The following is a 23,407-nucleotide window of genomic DNA, read 5'->3' on the forward strand; positions in this document are numbered from 1 at the left end:
TCACCAACCTTAATCCGGTCGTTTTAACGCACCCCTCACCAACCTTAATCCGGTCGTCTTAACGCACCCCTCACCAACCTTATGTCTAACCAATGACTAGTCTAAACTAAGTATGCACCCCCTCTGCCCGCATCTATACTTTTTCCGAAATATTTGCTCAGTGAGTCAGTGTACATTCTGCTGTGTTAGATTCAAATTAAGTGCTAGAAATGTCTTCTCTATGTCACGGTATGTTGCTTTTGAGTGGTGTAACCACTCTCTTACGGAGCTATGTGTGTGTGGGTGGGTGCCTGCCTGCCTGGGTGGGTCTGAGCACAAAAACATCCTGCCTGGGTGGGTCTGAGCACGAAAACAGCCTGCCTGGGTGGGTCTGAGCACGAAAACAGCATGGTTGTTTTTCACCACCTGTGCGCAACCTAACACAACAACACACAAACGCACACGCACATATTAACTATATATATATGATGATTTCGCGTGTGCCAGTACAGTACAGTGACAGTACAGTACAGTAGAGGGTACAGTAGAGGGACCCCCACACAGTAACTCTGTCATTTCTCAACCATTTCTGACGTGAGGCGGCTCGGCGGAATCGGCCCGGCCCCCTGGGCGTGTTCCTGGGGGTCTGGATGTTCCGGGGACCCCCCCGGGGACTCCCCGGGGACCCCCACATGGTAACTCTCTCATTTCTCTACCGTTTCGGACGTGTGACGGCTCGCCGGAACCGGGCCGGCACCCTGGCCGTGGTCCTGTGGGTCTGGAATTTCCGGGGACCCCCCAGGGAACCCCACACGGAGTTGCACCACTCACTTCACACGGGTGTGATTTTTTTATTTCCATTGATTCCAGTCTAAATACATGCTCCTTCCGACGTTGGAAACAACTGCCATAACCGACAGGCTTTCCGAACCAGTCAGTCAGGACATTCTGGGAAAATGCTGTGAGACAGTCAGACAGACCACCCATCTGAAGTTCTGTATGATGTCAATTTGTAGTTATCACTCCCCTTTCCGAAAAAAGATGTTGGACATTCGAAAGGGCATGTATCGTATTGTGCTTTATTTCTTCTTCAGTCAAGTCTGTCCGTCAGTCCGTGTCCGTCAGTCTGTCCGTCAGTCCGTGTCCGATGGTCTGTACCGTACCCGGCATGAAACGTTTTCAGCTGTTCTGTCTTAAAGGACGATTCTACAAATGTCTTCGAAATCATGACAGTTTTCTGATAAACCTCTGTTTCTATGTCAGTGGTTCTCAAACTATTTCATGTCAAGGACCCCTAGAATTATATGTATTTTGCCGCCGACCCCCATCTGAAAATATGTAGTTCCAGGGACCCCCCCCCCCCCCCAGAAGCAAAGATTTGAGTTTCACGATTTAAAAAAATAGCAGACCTACAAGCTTGTAGATCTGCTATTTTTCAATAGCTAAAGTATAACATAATGCTTAAAACACCAAAAGGGGTTCCCGTTCTGAATGGGTTAAATTGCAAAATGTCTTGCAATCCCAGATTTGTACCGGTTCTCCAGGCTTGGTTCAGAGTATGGGAACTTGGGAAGCCATTGGCGGCCCCTCATTGGCTGGCCTTTAGCCTGCAATAGAGAGAAAAGTGAGAAAATGATGACTAGGCCTAGTTGCAGTGTCTGTTTATTGACAGCTTGATGCCAAGCTGTAAAAACAAAGCCAATTTTAACGACTACGGACTGTAGGCTAGCAGTATACACTAGTCTTGTCTCTAAATGGACATAGCAATTGTTTAACTTTAACACATTGCTTAACAAGAACAATGTTGGTGTGACTAATCCGCGCAGAATACTACAAAAGAAAGAACCTGTCTTATACACGATCGCAGTATCTCTGCATGCTGGTAGTAAGTAGCCTTTCTGAGGCATTTTCTGTGGCATAATAAAGGCAGCTTGATATAGAAGTATACATTCCCCAGCCATAATGTACAAATACACCCAACGGACATGATGCTAGTATGTCGTTGGGACGTACGTAACGTACCCCAAATACAACCCTTGATTCTGAGTGCCAAGTAGTGAGGCGTTGGATGGCCATTTTATAGTCTTTGATAAGACCCAGCTGGGGGAATCGAACCCTGACCTCCCAATCTCAGGGCAGACACTATACCACAAAACTACTGAGATTATTAGTTTGGACCTGGGTATAGAGATTGTAATCAAACATCTAGTCGTGGCAAATGAATAACTTTTAACCAGTGCTTTTACCCAAAGAACTACTGAAACTGAGAATTGAAAAAAATAATTGAATTCATTTGGACAAATGAATTTCAAGCAATTGCACCGGAGGTTACAAGCACATTCTGTCGGTGTTACTCTAGCTTTCTATATGTGCGTCGGAGTGGATCAAGGAGGCCATTTAGTGACCACTGAAGGCATAGGGCTGCAATGCAATCTGTTGCTGTCTATCCCACTTATTCGAGGCTGAGGACAAGGTGTTGCTGTGTCCTCTGTGGGTAGCTGTTATTTGGTGGTGCGGAGCTGGAGTATTCGTATAGTGAGATACTAAGGAAGTATGTCAGGTATCGGTGGTCAACTGAACACATACAAATTGCCATGAAAGGCTTGGAGAAGAAAACCTTGGTAGCCTTCGCTCACCTCACTTCAACAAAGGTATCAGCTTCTACAGATTAATTGCATGACTTGTTTGAATGCTCGATTCTGATTTGTCAATCATGTCATTCCGAAGACTGTTATTTCTTGATAGAAGACCACTGCTCTGCCAATGTTGTTGTCTCCATCGGGCCAGACGCCCGGAGACTATTTGTTTTCTCCATTTGTACCAGACTATAGATTTTCTGCCATTTCTTCAAAACACAGCATACTTTTTGCTGCTGCTATACAAATTTTGTCCAAAACTCAACACACATCCATTCAACATGATCTCTGATGTGATGTGATCGAGATGTATCAGTCACATTTTTCACATTCCATTCTGATTGGCTATGACGATTGACAGTCTACCACAGTAGGGGCGGCGGTGGCTCAGGGATAGAGTGGCCGGATGGTAACCGCAAGGAACCCTGTGGACTCTGGTGTCGAAGTGTCCTTGAGCAAGACACTGAACCCCTAATTGCTCCTGATGTGCAGGTTGGTGCCTTGCATGGCTTCCTCCGGCATCGGTGTATGAATGTGTGTGTGAATGGGTGAATGTAATGCACAATCTCTGTAAAGAGCCTTGGATAAAGGCGCTATATAAATGCACCATTTACAGTTTGTGGGGCCCATGAGAGGCAACCCGGCCTGGCAGAGACCTACCGTACGCCTCGAGGAGCACACCCTTCTTGTTTATGTTGCAATAAAAAAGTGGAAACTTAATTAAGTTAATAAGCTTGCTTAATACAGTAATCACAAGTAGCTGTATTAAAAGTTTATGTTGCATAGCCTATAATCTGAATTCCCAGAATTCTGCAAAACAGTTCCAACTAATTATTGTTAATGTATTTGATTTAAAAATGTTCTCAAATTATTAATTGTATTATTTTTACATTATATTATGAGGAGGATAATGAACATCAAGACACACATATTGTGAATGTAACCCCTTCGGTTCATTAGGCTATCCGTTGCTCAGTGATTATTACATATCAAGGCAAAGTTAAATCATTTCTGTCAAAGTTAGTTATTCATAATTAAAAAGACAAGCACTGCCTCTTGAAGGAACCATATTGTCAGGTTATTAAAAAACGTGCCAGGTAGCTGTCCCCTCCTCTTAGCTTGAGAGACATCATCCATGCGTTTCTGATGTGCCGAGCATGCTAATGCGTCATCGCTGTCGGACAGAAACCATGTATCTCCCTGTTTAATACCGCAAACATGGCCGCATGCATCCCCGTCATGCGAAATTAACACAAATAGCTGATCTACAAGCTCACAATGCGTGGAGGTGCGACTTGTAGTCCAGGAAGGAAGTGAGACCACATTTTTCATGACAAATTTTGGTCATGAACCTAAATGACACCTAAAAACACATATTGCACACATTAAAAAACTCCAGTGTTTCTTGTGTCCTCTAAACATCATTAACCCATTTTTACCTGAGATCTAAAAATGTCTTCTACATCCTGACAGTTTTCTGAAAAAGCTATGTTTCTATGTCAGTCATTCTTCGATTTTTCAAAAATAGCAGACCTACAAGCTCGTAGCGCGCCACTCGGTGGCGCGCTATGAGCTTGTAGATCTGCTATTTTTCAATAGCTAAATTATAACATAATGCTAACACCAAAAGGGGTTCCCGCCCAAAATGGATTAAAATAACATCTGGTTGCAAAAGGGGGGAAGTGGTTTGTTGGTGCTGGGAGTACATCCCCTTAGATTAAAACAAAACAAAACAAATAAATCATACTAAATCATATTCCCCCACACACTTTTCTCTGCTTTATAAATCAAAGTTTTGGCCACATACTGTATGTTACATACTATTCACTGGATCCTATCATATCCTGATGAAGGTTGATTTCTACTATTGCAGAGACATTAAGGTGTGTGGAGTATGCATTTTTGTATGACTGTTTATTAACACACCCGTGTTCCCCGCATTTTAATCAAATATCCAACGCTGCCGACATTGTTTTATTACCTTTGGAGCATACGCTGAAGTATTTGCAGCTTTCAACCACGAAAATCCGGTAAAAAATGGTCCGTCGTCTTGTTATGATCCGACGCACCAGCGGCCATGACAATGCGAAACGAAACCACAGTGCAGAGCAAGTTTTAGTCCAAACAAACCCCCGTCCACTTGCATTGGGCTCAATTTCCCAGAAGCCCTAGCAGCCCAGATGATGACTTGATTTGCGGTTTCGTCATCATAACGCGACGGCCTCGTCATCAGGTCCCGGATAAATACATTTATTTTTAATTATTTTAAAACGGAGAATTAAACGCATTAAACAAATAGCGGGAATAGCGTATTATGCAGCGGCGGAACACTGGATCAAACAATTAGTGGCACTAGAACTGTTACTACACTGGATCATTGGGATTTCCTGAAAAAGATACCCGTTTTGGACATACAAGGTTTCCGCCACCAACACTGAAAGTGTCAAAATGACAGATGAATGTCTGTCTACTAATCTCTGATGTTGTAAAAGTGCTAATGACGGCCTCCTTTAATGGCTCTGTGATTGACTTCACGACAATGATTCATTGTTCACATTTTAATTGAAGCTGTCTGTCTGTTGGTCGTCCCTTAAACTGTACGGAATTAGTGTGGAAACATAATTCACTGACTGGGAGGTCAAACCTTCATTCAAAAGGTAATGGGTACACCGTCCTAACAAAAACAATGACACCTTTGTGAGTATATGGCTAATTAATCTACTTTCTTTAATTTCCTTAGACAATTAAAACGTGGATCCTCTGCCCCACCCCCAGGTGAATATAAAGTCATACATTTAATTAAACGACGCAACACAAGCCACCAGGTGTCATGTTACATAGCTCTCAATTGCAATTCTGTATGGCTGTCCATCACATGGAGTGCCTTCGCAAAAGCAAGGATGAAGTAGGAGAAACACCTAGAAATCACTTTCACATCTCCGTTTTAATATCATGTCATTATTTAGAGTGCACCATGCAGTGCTCCATGGAAACCGTGTTGTCCACATGTTAAAAAGGACAGAAGCTAATGGATGAACATTTACTCCAGAACAGGCCTGTCATTTTCAGGCCTGTTTCTAGCGGAAATGTAACTAATCCCAGTAGCAGTAACATTAGCGTCATCTTCATATCCATATGAGTGAAACGGCCGGGATGACATATATACAGTTGGGTGCCACCGATATTGTCCCTTATTTTGACCCATTTAGGCCTGACCTCAGAATTTTAAAAAATCCTTCTAAATCCTCCAGTTTTCTGAAATAAATATTTTCACGATTTCTCAAAAATAGCAGACCTACAAAGCTCGTAGCGCGCCACTCGGTGGCGCGCTATGAGCTTGTAGATCTGCTATTTTTCAATAGCTAAATTATAACATAATGTTTAAAACACCAAAAGGGGTAACCGCCCAAAATGGGTTAACTGTCCTTTTGCGCAGATCACGCAAACCTCAGCAAAAAGAAAAGGACAATATCGATGGCCTCCAACTGTATATATATGAGGCGGTCTAAAATCCCCCCTATATGGGGATTATACAATGCAAATACAAAGTACATGAACCCGTGGATTTGCTCCCTCTATACCGATATTGACGTCAGACTTCGGTGCTCTATTAATTGGGCTCTGCCACAGGATGTCACTGCACCAAATTGACTCCTTTTCTCAGCATTAGCTACTCTACACTACAGTATGTAATGGGCCAATGATGAGAGTTCAGGCTTGATTTGAGCCCTTGCCCTGACTGCCTGTCATCGGTAATGGCTGAGGGTGCAGTCCAGTGGGTGAGTAAAGAGCACTGCGGGGTTACACATCATTCTTCCCCTGTGGGGGGGAAAGGTCTCACTCAGAGCTTGATAAATGTTAATTACTCTCTACACTGACATATCGGCTGACAGGGGCCAGAGAATACAGCCCTGGCAGTTTTAAAAGTTATGTCAATGATGGTCTCTTGTGCATGTGTTCTGCATGTGTGGCAAGCAGGATGGGGGGTGGGGGGGGGGGGGCTATATGTGGGCCCACAGTATAAAGATGATGGTGCACATACAGAAGATTGGATGAGAGCACACTATCACACTTGTGTTGTGGCAGTAATGCGTTGAAGCATGTTCATGCTCTATTCGTTCGGTTATCCCAAGGATACATCATTGTTAATGTCACATGGATCGAATGCTCTCAAACGTGTTAGTATGATCTTTCTGAGTGCACTCTGTACTGTAGGCTACATGCTATGTGCCACAAGCCATTACTCTTTTTAACCAGCTGCTGTGTAAGCACAGCTGGTCAATGGTCTCTCTGCAGTGCTTTCACGCCCACTTGCTGTAGTTGAGACCTATATGTTTCTCATTGGCGGTCAGGCTCCTACTTGGCCTCACCCCCCGAACCCACCTCACCCCTGCCCACTTTGACAGGCTGGAATGGCTTAGGGTCGAGTACAGCATCTTGCAATGGGTCTGGTCCACATGATTCGATACACCACCAAGAAACCCATGTACCCATGTATGTCTAAATACTTCCTTAATGTTAACGAAGTCCACACCAACAACACCAGAGGGAGTGCAACAAACCATGTGCAATCCAGATTCGGCACAAACAAGGGACTAAATTATTTTCGCTCCTATGCCACCAAAATGTGGAATGCCCTATACCTACAGTCATTAAGACATGCGAATCCCTTGACTCCTTCAAAACCGCTCTCAAAGGGCACCTACGGACGGCTGCAATTCTAAACTGGCCCCCGTAAAATCTGAATCCCCCCCCACCCACCCACCCCTTTTTTCCCCTCACTGTATATGTTTCTTTTCCCTTTTTACCTACTTTATGATGAATTCCTGTTCTGTTCTTTGGCTATATAGAAGGGTATGTATATTTGTACGTCTCTAAATGTTTTGATGAATTGAACAAGGTGGACCCTTGAGTTGTGCTTGAAATGTACTGTAATTCTGCAAACTGTTTTTCAATCAATCAATGTACTGACAACCTATCGTCCTGATTGGCTGCCTTGTCTCTAGGCAACACACACTTTTTTCCTCTAGCCGACCTCTCAGCCATGGGATATAAGGCAGCAGCTGGTAATTATTCTAAATCATAATTGTCAGTTTACCCACTTTTCTTGTCGTGTTTATCTTGTGGTTTGTGATCCTTGGTTGGGGTCTCTTCTCTGCATAATAAACGAACCCACGATATTTCAAATGATGTTGCAAAACTGTTCTTCCATGAGGAGCTTTCAAATGGAGTAAACGCCTCTCCTCCAATACATACGTCCTCCTTAAGCATACAGATCAGCTAGTCGCACTGTTTGTAGTAGAACAAAGGCAGCAGCACCAGCTGTAGTCCATCTAATCAATACTTGTAAGTGTTTTGCCTGTAAGGGAACACGTGGTCTTGTGTGCAAATCAGCTTCTGTATCTTGTAGAAATACTAAACAGCACCAAAGACAGGGAGATTTTTATTTTATTTTATCATTTTTTTAACACACAATCAAACGCAGGGTGGGCCTGCGTTTTTTACTTGAGAACTACATTTAAAATGACCAGCTCGACAAGATCTACCCACCAAAATAATTAGTATACCAACCATTGCTAATAGTTATAAACATCAGACCCGCCTGAACTGAGTGGTGCTGTACTGTAGCCTGTGTGTGTGTGTGTGTGTGTGTGTGTGTGTGTGTGTGTGTGTGTGTGTGTGTGTGTGTGTGTGTGTGTGTGTGTGTGTGTGTGTGTGTGTGTGTGTGTGTGTGTGTGTGTGTGTGTGTGTGTGTGTGTGTGTGTGTGTGTGTGTGTGTGTGTGTGTGTGTGTGTGTGTGTGTGTGTGTGTGTGTGTGTGGCTGCGCAACAGTGATACTTGGTGGTGAAAAAAATGCTACTTCCGTGCTCAGACGGACCCAGCCAGCCAGCCAGGGACACACATTGCTGGGCAACGGAGTGGTTGCACCACTCAAAAATTGACCTGGGCCTTTGGAATAGTGGCCATACATATAAGACAGATGCACTTGGAATCAGACCTGTCTGACCTGAGTGGTACTGTACTGTACTGTACTGTACTGTACTGTACTGTACTGTACTGTACTGTACTGTACTGTACTGTACTGCCCTCCTCCCTGGCCTGGGTGCGTGCGTGCGTGCGTGTGTGTGTGTGTGTGTGTGTGTGTGTGTGTGTGTGTGTGTGTGTGTGTGTGTGTGTGCGTGCATGCATGCGTGCGTGCGTGCGTGCGTGTGTGCATGTGACGCTGCCCAACAGTGCCATCCAGCGGTATTGGCATGGTACTTCCGTGCTCATGCACACCCACACAGACATACCCACACACACATAGTCAAGCATAGGAGTGGCTAGAACCACTCAAAAATGGAATTTGTCGTTTAAAAAAAATACAGTATATAACTTTGTAATCCTACTGACGTTTCTGCGCAACACTCTTGAAAACAAATGATTGTATTGTGGGTTTTAGCTGACACTAGGCCCTTTTGATGTCAATCAATCAAGTGGCAGATGCCAAAAATATATATTTTTATATATAAATCATATATTTTGTATGGGCATGTCATGTGATTGTGATCTACTGGTGGATCGCAATCTACCTTTTGGGCACCCCATGTCTAAAGCAGGCAGACTGTGCAGTATAGTAACGAAAATAACATCGCCTGGATGCAACTGCATGGGACGTATCCTCAGTGATGTATCCCAAGGTCATCAGGGTTTTGGGTCTCTCGAACATCATACACCTCACTCGGGTGACCCAGCCGGGGTGATCAAGTCCCGACTTACGTCCCAGTAGCTACCCTCGATCAGACCACTAGGGCCGCACAATCCGTTGGAACCACTCCGGAACTACTATGCCGGGACTGAGAGGTACTATTCTGGTAAGTGGAGGGACTAGGCTCTGTGGGTTGCCTCCTGTCCGGGCCCCTCCTACGTCGTAGTACAGTATATGATATGCAGTATAGTACATATATACATACATGATATATGCATGTGCAAACATGAATGTGTGGGTGTTTTGTGTGGACAAACATTAAGTTCTGCGTTGCTCCATTCTGGGCCCTCTTCTGTTCAACTACATCTACACGCTCCCACTGGCTCAGATTATGGAAAACAACAAAATATTTTACCATAATTATTCAAACCACACATGCGCACACACACACACACACACACACACACACACATTTACATAACCATAATCATCAGGGAACTTAGGGTCCAATACAAGCACCAAGTAAATCCTTTTAACAAATCAACGATTTGATTTGCCACAATTCTTTTCCAATTAAACAAAACTAGACAAAACTAAAGTACCGGTAATTGTTTTTGGAGCCAAGGAAGAATGAATAAAAGTCAGTGCTCAGCTTCAATGTTAAAACCAAACCAACTAAACTAAACCAAGATATTGATTTAGTTTAGTCATGGACCTGCATTTCTACAGCCACAAGAGGTCTTTGCAGGTCTCCCTGTCGATCAGACAACTGCAGCTGATTCAGAATACTACTAAATGGGGAGAGAGATGGGGGGAGGACATGCAGTGAAGGCCGTCGGGATCGGGAGTCGAACCCGCGGCACACTGCCAGACTGGATTACCAGCCAAGGTGCCTGGACCACTGAGCCATGGGTGGCCCTGGCCCAGAATACTACTTTTGGTTTAGAAGTAAAGAACTAAACAGTTAAGAACTAAACAGAGAAGCAGGATTCTGTTTTTTTTGCACCACCATCTAGAGAACAAACTCCTAGAGTTTACAGGTCTTTTAAATCATAGCTACAAACCTTTCTGCACAGCCTTTTACTGAGTTTTTATTTATTTAAACAGTTTAATCTGCAGTGTACATTGTTTCTGCACATGTTTTCTGTTTTATTTCTCTCTCTCTCTCTAGGTCGTCCTCAGACGAGCCATCCATCGTTGTCTCTCTAGGTCGTCCTCAGACGAGCCCTCCATCGTTGCTTCCAGTCATCCCGGTTCTCCATACATCTGGCCAGCTCGTTGGTGCTTTGCACTCCTGCGTCTTTCTTGAGTTTGTTCATTTGAACTTATTTGAACTGTCTTTTTTTTTATTGTATTCAAATGTCTTAATGTCCGTCTCAATGCTTCATGTTTTATGTAAAGCACTTTAAATTGGCTTGTTGTTGAAATGTGCTACAAATAATGTGTTTTACAAATAAACTTGCCTCGTTCTTGCTTATTGTAAGAAAGGCAGAGAGAAGCACCGATTAAAGAGTAAATGGAGTGATGAACAGTTTGTAAGATTAATTTAATGAGACAGTGAGATAATAACGTAACAAAATCTGTTATTTCCTCCATAGTTTCATCAACAATGTAATCGAAATGGTCTGCTGCAAACCTCTATATTTGGTGTGTTTAGTGCATAAGCTGAGATGTTTTTGTGTTTTTCTAATTCTTTTATTTTCACTGTATATTGCATACAGTGGCGCGCACATCCATGAGGACCTCACCTCACGTCATATTGTACTGTATCACAATGCATATTCTGCCTCAGGTGGCTAAAGACATACAGCATGAACCCTTGCATTCCTCAGGAGCAGCACCTTCGAGAGCATCCTGATGAGCTACACGCAGGGTTGCCCACACTTTGACTTGAGAGCTACTTTCAAAATGAACCAGCTCAACCAAGATCTATACCCACCGAACACATTATAATACCATTGCTGAAAATGGCTTTGGAATATAGTATAGCGGCGATGGCATTACATACGACAAATTCAAAATTTGAATGAAAAAAAAATGTAATGGGAAATAGAGGGGGAGAAATGGAATAGGTAGAGATTTTGTATTTAATTTGTAATCCTACCGACATTTGTGCGCAGCAACACTATAATTATTGCATGGGTTTGAGCTGACGGGCCCTGTTTTATGTCAATAAAGTCAACTTAATTCACGTGGCAAATCCCAAAAATATAGTTTTTATATTTAATATTTTAGGGTCATGTCATGTGATCTACCTGCACAGCCTTTAATCTACTGGTAGATCGCGATCTACCTTTTGGGCACTCCAGCACATGGTCATAGATTAGCTGCCCTATCCCTCCAGTTCAGGCCAAGCGGCCGGTCGGTAGCCATGGCTAAGTGGATCATTGAACAATCTGTTCATACTGCGACTGTCAGGCAGGCGATAATGCAGTATCAAATGCCAAATGAACGGTCTAAGCCAGGACAGTTTCCCCAGCCAGGCCACCAGGCTAAATGGTCAAATTTAATTTAATATAGCACCTTTTATACAAGGTGCTTTACATAGATTGTGCATTACATTCACCCATTCACTCACACATTCATTATACACCGATGGCGGCGGAAACCATGCAAGGCACCAACCAGCACATCAGGAGCAATTAGGGGTTCAGTGTCTTGCTCAAGGACACTTCGACAATGACTCTAGGGGAGCCCGGGTTCGAACTGGCAACCTTGCGGTTGCCATCCAGCCACTCTACCCCTGAGCCACCGCCGGCTGCTGAATAGGTGCTACTGACCTACTGGTGCTACTGAGCCATTACATTGGGTGCCTATACTGTCATTTTTAGGTATATATGCAGTATGACTGTGAATACACTCGCAATTCCACTTCATTTTGTGGCAGCGGTGGCCTAAGGGTTAGAGGAGCGCCGTTGTTGTCGAAAGGTTGCCGGTTCGATTCCCTGGACGGGCAGGAAACACCGCTGAAGTGCCCTTGAGCAAGTCACTGAACCCCCAACTGCTCCCCCTGGAGCTGCTTAGTGGCCAACAGTATAAGACTGTGGTTGTACTGGTCAGCTCCTGTGTGTGTGTGTGTGTGTGTGTGTGTGTGTGTGTGTGTGTGTGTGTGTGTGTGTGTGTGTGTGTGTGTGTGTGTGTGTGTGTGTGTGTGTGTGTGTGTGTGTGTGTGTGTGTGTGTGTGTGTGTGTGTGTGTGTGTGTGTGTGTGTGTAGGGCGTTGCTGATGTGCACCTGTGCTCAGCAACCATAATTTCCTTTGGCATGATGCAGGTTGAAGAAGGTTCAGCTGCTGCAAGGAGGACATCCACTATGTACTGCTGCTAGAGGCACTGTTGGTGATGGAGGTGATGGACACGTGCACATGTCCTCAGCTACATAATATGTGACATCCCACTTGCTGAAAGACGGTGTGAGAGAGAGAGAGAGAGAGAGAGAGAGAGAGAGAGAGAGAGAGAGAGAGAGAGAGAGAGAGAGAGAGAGAGAGAGAGAGAGAGAGAGAGAGAGAGAGAGAAAGAAAGAAGCAGGTGCTTTAATTGGTCAACTTGCACTTTCACAGCAGTAGCCTACTGTGTGTGCGAAAGTTAATTATATTACGTTATTATGTTGAGATTTAATACCACACTTTCTCTTCTGATTCTGAGATAGGAAGCTCATGTCAGCTGGTTGTTCCCAACAGGGGGCACTGTTGGTTCTCTTGAGCTATCCAGGGCAGCTCAACAGGTATTATTAGCGACTGTAAACAAGACTTCAGATTGAAAGTGAGGAAGCGAGGAACTATCTGAGAATTGAAGTAGAGACAGTGCAGAGTGGTAGAGAAGAATTGACCAGAAGAGGGGCCAGCCGCCCGCGTAATGATGAGTGACTTAGCAGGAGGTCCGGTTGGTTATCCGCTCCCCCTGGCGTTGTCAATTAAGTGTTCTTGAGCAAGACAGTCAACAACAGCACTGAAAGAAAGTAGAGCATGTCCGTATACGTGTTGCTGCCTGTCTGGCTGACTCGCTGCTGACAATGTGAATGCGTGGAGTGAAGCATATTCAATTATTGTAAAGCACTTTGGGGAAAGGAGAAAAAAATAATACATCTTATCAGAATATTCTGCTGACTATATAGGCAATGACATTGCCTATATATTATTATGCGTCAAATAAAATACAGTCCTCATCCCTAAAACTGGGTATATTGTTGTGGTTCACTGGGATTTCCACGTCATTTTCAGGTTAACCTTTATTGAAAAGTTGGGTTTAATTATACTAAGACCCACCCATGCAGAGCTTGATTTGTTGCAGCTGGGACTGCTTGAAATGCAGCGCAGCCTATCCTCAATTCGACCAAACAGGAAGCAAAAATAGCTTAGCCTAGTCTAGGCTAGGGCCTACTGCATTGTTTTTGGATAAGAAAGTGCTCGTCCTCGTCCTGGGCCCAAAGATTTTATTTTCTGATGGGAGGTTATCCTGCCATCGCCATCAAAACGCTTAAAAACCTGCTTAAACTTATAGTGGCCAACTTCCTGATGCTCTTATTATCTACAATGCTGCCTTTAATTCAAGTTTAATGGACAGCTATGGTGCATACTTGGAACTAATTGGATCACCCCCCCCAACTCCTCAAAAAATAACTGAAAGGAACCATATACATGGCACAAGTGTGCACACTGTCACATGCCTCTTCCAGGTCGTCCTGACCTATACAATAATGTGTCCACTGTCCACTGTTTCCGTGGAGAAAACTCGAGGAATATCCACCGAGAAGAAAATCACGGATGGCATTAGCCTATAAGCTAAAAAGCAACAAAGGACCAGTTGCATGCAATGACCCCGCCATCAATCCACTTCAGACAAAAAAGGCAGGGAGGATGGACAGTTTTCAAGTAAATGCGATCATCAAAGGGTAAGTTATTACCGTGCCGACTGATTGTATTCTGGCCACTCACTGCTGCTTGGTGCCCCCCCGCTGTTTTTGTGTAGCTATTGTTACGTTTATTGGGGGGGGGGGACACGGTGCAGAATTACCTGTCAATCTGTACAATTTTACCCTAGTCCGCACTCAACAGCTGCTGCTGTGCACTGCAGCGGCTTGCTGCTGTCCGTGGTGCTGAAGTGACTGGCTTGCTGCTGTCCGTGGTGCTGAAGTGACTGACTGACTGTCGCTGAGGGTTGCTTGGCTGTGTCTGCGCTACTCAGCCGTGATGATGTCTAGGCTTGGGTTTACATGACATTTTGTTGGGTTTGTGTGTGTAGGTGGGGGGGTCTGTCTGTCTGTCTGTCTGTCTGTCTGCTGCCGCGCGTTTTTCTCTTCCCTGGCCTGTTTGTTTTTATTCTGCTGAAGTGCAGCGTGCGTGCGCGCTCCATGATTGATGGCGTTTTATTTGTGAAGTGAATTTGCATTGTGCTTAATTTAGCAGTTTTTTGGGTTTTTTAGACTGTGACTCTCACTCAATTCCGTGGGTTTTGCTCGTTGCAATGCTATATAAGGCTGGATTTTAGTTCCCTCCTGGAATTGTCATAGGTATAGCCTTTTTGCAGTATAATTAGGCTACGAATCACTGATTGATTGATTGAATACGTTAGTCGGATAACACAAAAATGTCCAGGGGACTTTCCTCATCTAAGGCTGGCAGAAGGCCAATGTTTCATTCCCCGGCTCTATACCTCTGTTTTCTGCTTTTTCATATGTTTTATTTTATAATGGACATTAATGTTATATTGATGCATTTCAGTTTCAAACACTTTGTATTTTATAGCCATCCCTGCAAGATAAGATAAAGATGGCATGCATGCACACGCTTGTTCAAAGTCTTTAGAGGCATGCCTGGAATGTTTTCTTTCTGAGTTATCGAAATCCAAATGGGCTTAATACTAAGCCTAGACTCTATAGGCTATAGTAGGCAATGACATATAGATATAGGCCTATATACACGTGCATAAAGACGTGTGCACCAAGCTTTATTCCATGATGAAAAGCAAAGGCACAGTGGATTAAACAAGAAACAACCTAATTTCTAAATAATTTCGTTTGCGGCAAGCCATGAGAACCAATTTACTTTAAGGTCTCAGCATGGCCATTGTTGTCATTCACTCTAATTCCTGGGCAAGTTGTTATTCAGTTTGGCAAATGTTCATGGATGGCACTTATACTTGTAGCCTATATAAGCCAGTCGTGCTATGTGGATACTGGATAGGAGCATCTGTTGCCTCAGACTGCTGTCACTCACAATGTTCAAATTGTGAATTGAAATCATGGCGCAGTGAAGTATTTCCTATCCTATATTAATTAAATGATATGTCTTATTGTTTTAACCTATATGAAAAGAGCTCGGGATTGCATGAAACAATTGCTGACGTGAAGCCCGCAAACCCCCTGTGCCGATCCAGTCCTCATGAGTACAGTGCATCATTTCTTTCCACCTCACGCCCACTATAGTCCTGGATGTGAGCGACGTGCAGCAGCACAAGACTTTATTCACCTGAGATTTGCTCCTCTTCGTGCAGGGCGTGAAAGTTGGGACTATTTCTTAAAATGTTGCAACATGAGACTTGTCATATTATTAATACCCGCAGTTGATTTATCTCTAGACCGTGGAAAAACTCATGACTCCGGGAACAATAAATTAGCTGCGGCGCATTCATACAGCTTCAAGGGAAAGATATAGAAACTTGCTCTACAACAGTGGACTTAATTTTGTTCTTCGTTGTTGTAAGAACATCTAATCACAACAGAAGCAGTGGTTTTGATGCCATAATCGGATTTGAAGTGACTATAGCCCTACGTCGTATAGTGTAGGTATAGGTAGGTTATACTTGCATGATCAAGATGAATGGTTTACAAGCTATATGTAATTTACCGGATAATTTAACTGCGTGAAAAGACTTCAAGGGGGGGAGACTATAGTTTTCTTGCTCTAGCTGTACTTATAGGCTTATAGGGTACTAAGGGTAGGCTATAGCCTACTCTAAATAGTCGTAATGGCTATATTTCACGGATGATAATTGGCAGCGCATTGTTTTCTTCTTATTATTATTATTATTATTATTATTATTATTATTATTATTATTATTATTATTATTATGACTCCTATATGGACCTCTGAGCTGAGGGTCTACTTAATAAGAATATACACCAACGCGCACTTGGACCGATCTAACGTGAAACTATCGTTTTTTGGTTGATGACTGACTGATATACGAGATAGGCAACGTGTCTCCTGCGCAACCAATGAGCACCTGTTTTTATCCCTGGCTGAGCTGAAAACGCACCGTGCAGGCTAAATGGTAGACTAATAAGCCCCAAACGAATGCTCAAAGTTCATTAGTTTAGCCATTGTTGGAGTGAAACAAACGTAACCGGGACATTGTTTTTTTTTTCTTCTTTCTTTTCTTCATGTCCACATCGCATCGCATCTCCCCTTTTTCCGCGTGGAACCAAGTGGTCGTAACTATAGCGACTGTAATGATCCATTCTTCCCTTTAACGTAGCCTATGTGATGGTCGTATAGGGCACAGAATGCAACACTTTTGTCCTAGACGGAACACATGCGAGAGAATAAATCCTATGTAGGCTGAGTTGTGACGGTCTCTATACCAAAGGAATATCTCTAGCGGTTGGAGCTGCCGCACGTAACGGCGCACTTCTCTCTCTCTCTCCCCATCGGATCAACTTTGGGGATGGTAGAAAAGATGAGTCTTCGTCGTGGCATCGGGTCAGTGCCGTGGATCATGGGGCTCGCTTTGCTCCTAGTGTGCAGAGGTGAGTGCCTAAACAAAAGTGCTAATTTAAGAGTGTACAAATGTTACTTTGGTAACGCTCTCGCGGTCTATAGGAGTTACAAATACATTAACACTGCTTATTTTATACTGTGCAAAAGTTCAGCACTGGCATGATGGAGAATGGCTGGGAACGTCTGCATTTCCAAATCAAGATATGCTTTCTTTTAGTTAGTTGCAATAATGTACTTTTTTTTTTTTTTTTTATCTGAGGCATGCAGGATTATATATTTATAAGATGTGACAGAATAAACATGACATTGGCATAGGATGAAACATGGTGTCATGGCTCAGCGGGGGCAACACTTAAAGCATAGAGCAGATAACTGGTTTTCATTTTAATTACCAGTTTGATGCATTAGGCCAGTCCACTAGTGGTTCCCAAAGTGGGGTCCGGGGACCCCCAGGGGTCCTTGAGGGAGTTCCAGGGGGTCCCCAGCTAAATTATAGTTTGGAACCAAATGGAACCCTTATGGGTCTGTAACCACACACACACACTCACACACACACTCACACACACACACACACACACACACACACACACACACACACACACACACACACACACACACACACACACACACACACACACACACACACACACACACACACACACACACACACACACACACAAACATTCCTGTTTGGTTCCATTTTGTACACTCTCAGAGTTAATTGAGTTAGCAGTTGAATCACTGCTAGAGCCGTACAAATCTTCTCTTATGGGGGTCCCTGGCATATATTTTCATATGGGCTAATTAGTGTCAATTTGGGGGTCCTTCAAGGCAATCAAAAAGGTATAGGAGCGCACATCAAGAGTATGGAGACAAACTTTAAAATAGAAAGGAGAGGTAGCACAGCTCGTAGTCACAATGCCAAAAATCCTTTTTTTTTGGGGCGTTTCGACAAACAAATTGCCTTCTTCAGGGTATATGATTCCCCTGAAGGAGGCAATTTGTTTGTCGAAACGTTGGAAACCCAATACAAAGTATTTTTGGCATCGTGACTATACGAGCTGTGCGACCTCTCCTTTTCTATTTTAAAATGTGGGGGTCCTTGACATGAAAAAGTTTGGGAACCAATGCACTAGATCAGTGGTTCTCAGCCTTGGGGACCCCGCCACCCTGACAAGAACCCTGAACTGGGGACCCCGCCACCCTGACAAGAACCCTGAACTGGGGACCCCGCCACCCTGACAAGAACCCTGAACTGGGGACCCCGCCACCCTGACAAGAACCCTGAACTGGGGACCCCGCCACCCTGACAAGAACCCTGAACTGGGGACCCGCCACCCTGACAAGAACCCTGAACTGGGGACCCCGCCACCCTGACAAGAACCCTGAACTGGGGACCCCGCCACCCTGACAAGAACCCTGAACTGGGGACCCCGCCACCCTGACAAGAACCCTGAACTGGGGACCCCGCCACCCTGACAAGAACCCTGAACTGGGGACCCCGCCACCCTGACAAGAACCCTGAACTGGGGACCCGCCACCCTGACAAGAACCCTGAACTGGGGACCCGCCACCCTGACCTGAACCCTGAACTGGGGACCCCGCCACCCTGACAAGAACCCTGAACTGGGGACCCCGCCACCCTGACAAGAACCCTGAACTGGGGACCCCGCCACCCTGACAAGAACCCTGAACTGGGGACCCCGCCACCCTGACAAGAACCCTGAACTGGGGACCCCGCCACCCTAACAAGAACCCTGAACTGGGGACCCCGCCACCCTGACAAGAACCCTGAACTGGGGTCCCCGCCACCCTGACAAGAACCCTGAACTGGGGACCCCGCCACCCTGACAAGAACCCTGAACTGGGGACCCCGCCACCCTGACAAGAACCCTGAACTGGGGACCCGCCACCCTGACAAGAACCCTGAACTGGGGACCCCGCCACCCTGACAAGAACCCTGAACTGGGGACCCCGCCACCCTGACAAGAACCCTGAACTGGGGACCCCGCCACCCTGACAAGAACCCTGAACTGGGGACCCGCCACCCTGACAAGAACCCTGAACTGGGGACCCCGCCACCCTGACAAGAACCCTGAACTGGGGACCCCGCCACCCTGACAAGAACCCTGAACTGGGGACCCCGCCACCCTGACAAGAACCCTGAACTGGGGACCCGCCACCCTGACAAGAACCCTGAACTGGGGACCCGCCACCCTGACAAGAACCCTGAACTGGGGACCCCGCCACCCTGACAAGAACCCTGAACTGGGGACCCGCCACCCTGACAAGAACCCTGAACTGGGGACCCCGCCACCCTGACAAGAACCCTGAACTGGGGACCCCGCCACCCTGACAAGAACCCTGAACTGGGGACCCCGCCACCCTGACAAGAACCCTGAACTGGGGACCCGCCACCCTGACAAGAACCCTGAACTGGGGACCCCGCCACCCTGACAAGAACCCTGAACTGGGGACCCCGCCACCCTGACAAGAACCCTGAACTGGGGACCCCGCCACCCTGACAAGAACCCTGAACTGGGGACCCGCCACCCTGACAAGAACCCTGAACTGGGGACCCCGCCACCCTGACAAGAACCCTGAACTGGGGACCCCGCCACCCTGACAAGAACCCTGAACTGGGGACCCCGCCACCCTGACAAGAACCCTGAACTGGGGACCCCGCCACCCTGACAAGAACCCTGAACTGGGGACCCCGCCACCCTGACAAGAACCCTGAACTGGGGACCCCGCCACCCTGACAAGAACCCTGAACTGGGGACCCCGCCACCCTAACAAGAACCCTGAACTGGGGACCCCGCCACCCTGACAAGAACCCTGAACTGGGGACCCCGCCACCCTGACAAGAACCCTGAACTGGGGACCCCGCCACCCTGACAAGAACCCTGAACTGGGGACCCCGCCACCCTGACAAGAACCCTGAACTGGGGACCCGCCACCCTGACAAGAACCCTGAACTGGGGACCCCGCCACCCTGACAAGAACCCTGAACTGGGGACCCCGCCACCCTGACAAGAACCCTGAACTGGGGACCCGCCACCCTGACAAGAACCCTGAACTGGGGACCCCGCCACCCTGACAAGAACCCTGAACTGGGGACCCCGCCACCCTGACAAGAACCCTGAACTGGGGACCCCGCCACCCTGCAGAAGAACCCTGAACTGGGGACCCCGCCACCCTGACAAGAACCCTGAACTGGGGACCCCGCCACCCTGACAAGCGTTTGGAATTGTAAATTACATTTAGTTTGACTCCGTTCCACAGATAAATATTGTGGGAAAAAAATGCTAGTTTCACAATTGGCTCTTTCTTATATTATTTGACAATTTGGCCAATTTTGGACCAGGATTTATAGTAGCCTATAGTCTGTTGTTTACTGTTGATGCAATAATGGCCTTATTTCTTTTTGAGTGGTGCAAACCACTCCAACAACCAGCTTTGTCTGTATGTATGTGTCTATGTATGTGTGTACCTGTACGTGGGGCCATGTACGGGTGAGCATGGTTGCTATGGTTAGTGTGTGACGTCACTGCACCACTCAGTTTAGGTATTAAAATTGTCTTAATCACTTCACCCCCCCCACCCACCCACAGGTTGCGAACCACTGCAGTAGATGACTAACCTCTCAATGCAGACAACCATGACATTATTCATTTTGTTTGAAGTACATTTGGGGCTGATCGTTTTCTCAAAATGTGTTCTGTGATATAACACTGTAGATCCAAGGTATAGAATGCAGCCCCATGCAGTTACATGGTCGGGATCAACAGGTGTGAAGTCAACTTTGAGTGTAATGTTCTCATTGCAAACGTATTGCTATATCTAAGAGTTCCATTGCAGAGTTAAATGAAACACTGAGGATTGGACTATGTGTCTATTGTTGGGCCATGGCCTGTATATGCTGTGTGTGTGTGTGTGTGTGTGTGTGTGTGTGTGTGTGTGTGTGTGTGTGTGTGTGTGTGTGTGTGTGTGTGTGTGTGTGTGTGTGTGTGTGTGTGTGTGTGTGTGTGTGTGTGTGTGTGTGTGTGTGTGTGTGTGTGTGTGTGTGTGTGTGTGTGTGTGTGTGAGAGAGACACATACATACATACACACACACACACATTCCCACTTGGCACAACACATTCCTGGGTCATCAGCGAGACTGCGACACACGGCAACTTTGACGTAGATCGGTCAGACGGTCCACGGGTTATGCCCATGATACAGGTACACAGACAGACAGGTACACAGACAGACAGGTACACAGAAAGGCAGGTACACAGACAGACAGGTACACAGACAGACAGACAGGCACATGTTCATGAATTTGAATAGAAGGATGGATATCTGAAGCCACTATGATACGATACGTTAACATGTAAAAGAAGGGTGGGCTCAGATTGACCATGAAATATGTGTGCACCAGTGTGTATCGGACAGCACTCCTCCCCCCCCCCCCCTCCCCCCCATGTATGTCCAGAGTAAACTGCAGCCTACGCGCGCACGGCTGCACGCACGCACGCACACACGCACACACACACACACACGCCACACACACACACAAAGCTCCACTTCCACTCAGACTGTAAGGTCTCAGCTTTCATTTTACCAACCAGTGAGCTGAGTCTCGGGGGATATTATACCAGATGGTTTTGAGACGTCTCCTGGTTCCATTGTGGGGAGGGGTCAGCGGGCCTTCATTCTTCTTAAAGAATAAGCTAGGAGCTTGTGGAATAACCTGACTTTGTAGGACTTCCCCGTATATATGAACTCCCCGACTCCATCACTGTTTCTCTATATCAGTGGTTTTCATTCAACCCTTTTCACATCAAGGCCCATTATTTATTCTGCATTTGCGCCACGAACGGACCACCATTGGATGAGATCAGTCAGAATTTTACAGTCTATGGTCAGAACCCAAAACTTAGAATATTTTGTCGTCATTGGATAAGATTTTGTCCACAATAAGAGGCAACAGGCAAACATTGATCAAAATAACAATTCTTCTACATTCTCTAATTGTGTAGACTAAGCAATAATATGTCAACATTTTAATGACTTTTTTTTATTTTTTTTCAGACATACAGCAATGGGTAGAACGCTCCCAAAAAAATGTAGTCTCTGTGACACATCTATATGGGCCGCAATCTGCATTCAAAGATGTTCCTATAGGAGCTTTGTCATTGGTCGAACAAAACCCGGTCGCAATGACTAACCAATCGGGAAGCAGACAATGACAAAGCTTCTATAGGAAAATCTTTGAATGCAGATTGCGGCCCCTAGATGTGTCACAGAGACTACATTTTTTGGGAGCGTTCTACCCAGTGCTGGCCGTCTGAATACCAAAAAAGAAAAAGTCATTAAAATTTTGACATTATTGCTTATAGCAGCTTTAAGTAATGCACAATAATGCACAATAATGCACAATAATTTAACTCTCGAGAGGGTCCATTTGGTTTCATTTTACGCTCTCAAGAGTAAAAGATCTATAAAAGGGTCCATTTGGTTACCAACTCCATCATATATCTGCATGGGGACCATCTGGAACCACTGGTTGTCCCCGGACCACTGGTTGAAAACCACTGCTCTATATGGTTGTCCACACAGGACAAAATAGTAAGCCTATAGTTGACCAGAGTCATAAAACAAGGCAGTACGTGTAAATGGAATCCATTGTCAGACGGCTGAAGTCCATATACACTCAGTCTGCATGCAGTATTAGAGTGAGCTAGTATTTTACACATCATACGCATTTACACAACTGCCCAGTAAAACCCTTTGTGACTTTATTTAATCCTGAGTGATGCGTAGTTGCGTATATATATACGGGTGTCGCACACACGTAATCTTCAAGCTCTGCTCACAAGGTGTCGTGCTGCTGGCTGTAGACCAGCTATTGTCGGTGAACAACACCCTGTGCAACTAAGTATAACTCAGGCTTAATCCATTGAGACCTGGAACACATCCATGTCACGTTAGCGTTTAACCACATTAACCATTAACCCATTTTGGGGCGGGAACCCCTTTTGGTGTTTTAAACATTGTTATAATTTAGCTATTGAAAAATAGCAGATCTACAAGCTCATAGCGCGCCACCGAGTGGCGCGCTATGAACTTGTAGGTCTGCTATTTTTGAAAAATCGTTAAAATGTGCCTCAAATCTTTCCGAAAATTGTCATGATTTAGAAAACTTTTTTTTTTTAATTTCGACGTCAGGCCTGAATGGGTTAAGATTGCATTCACACAGGCAGCCAACCTTTGTGACAGTTGCATCCCCAGGAGAGATGCTAGGCTAGTGTGCGGGCCGGCTGTACAGTCCTCCTTTTGATGACAGCCTGTTAATGCAATTGTTTTAGTTACACAGAATACTTTCACACATACTGCCGAG

The 23,407-nt window shown here is 45.5% G+C and overlaps 1 protein-coding gene across 1 annotated transcript in view; it reads left to right on the top strand.

The window, feature by feature from the left end:
• The first annotated feature begins 13,742 nt into the window (after positions 1-13,742).
• LOC306939789 (transmembrane protein 132C) overlaps positions 13,743-23,407 on the top strand; it is a 220,629-nt gene continuing 210,964 nt past the window's right edge. The window contains exon 1 of the mRNA XM_079524487.1: positions 13,743-14,192. Coding sequence (XP_079380613.1) covers positions 14,177-14,192 — 16 coding nt within the window. The 5' untranslated portion in view covers positions 13,743-14,176. The remainder of the gene's footprint in view (positions 14,193-23,407) is intronic.

This window comes from Electrona antarctica, assembly GCF_951216825.1.
Source record: "Electrona antarctica genome assembly, chromosome: 16".
Classification (NCBI taxonomy): domain Eukaryota; kingdom Metazoa; phylum Chordata; class Actinopteri; order Myctophiformes; family Myctophidae; genus Electrona; species Electrona antarctica.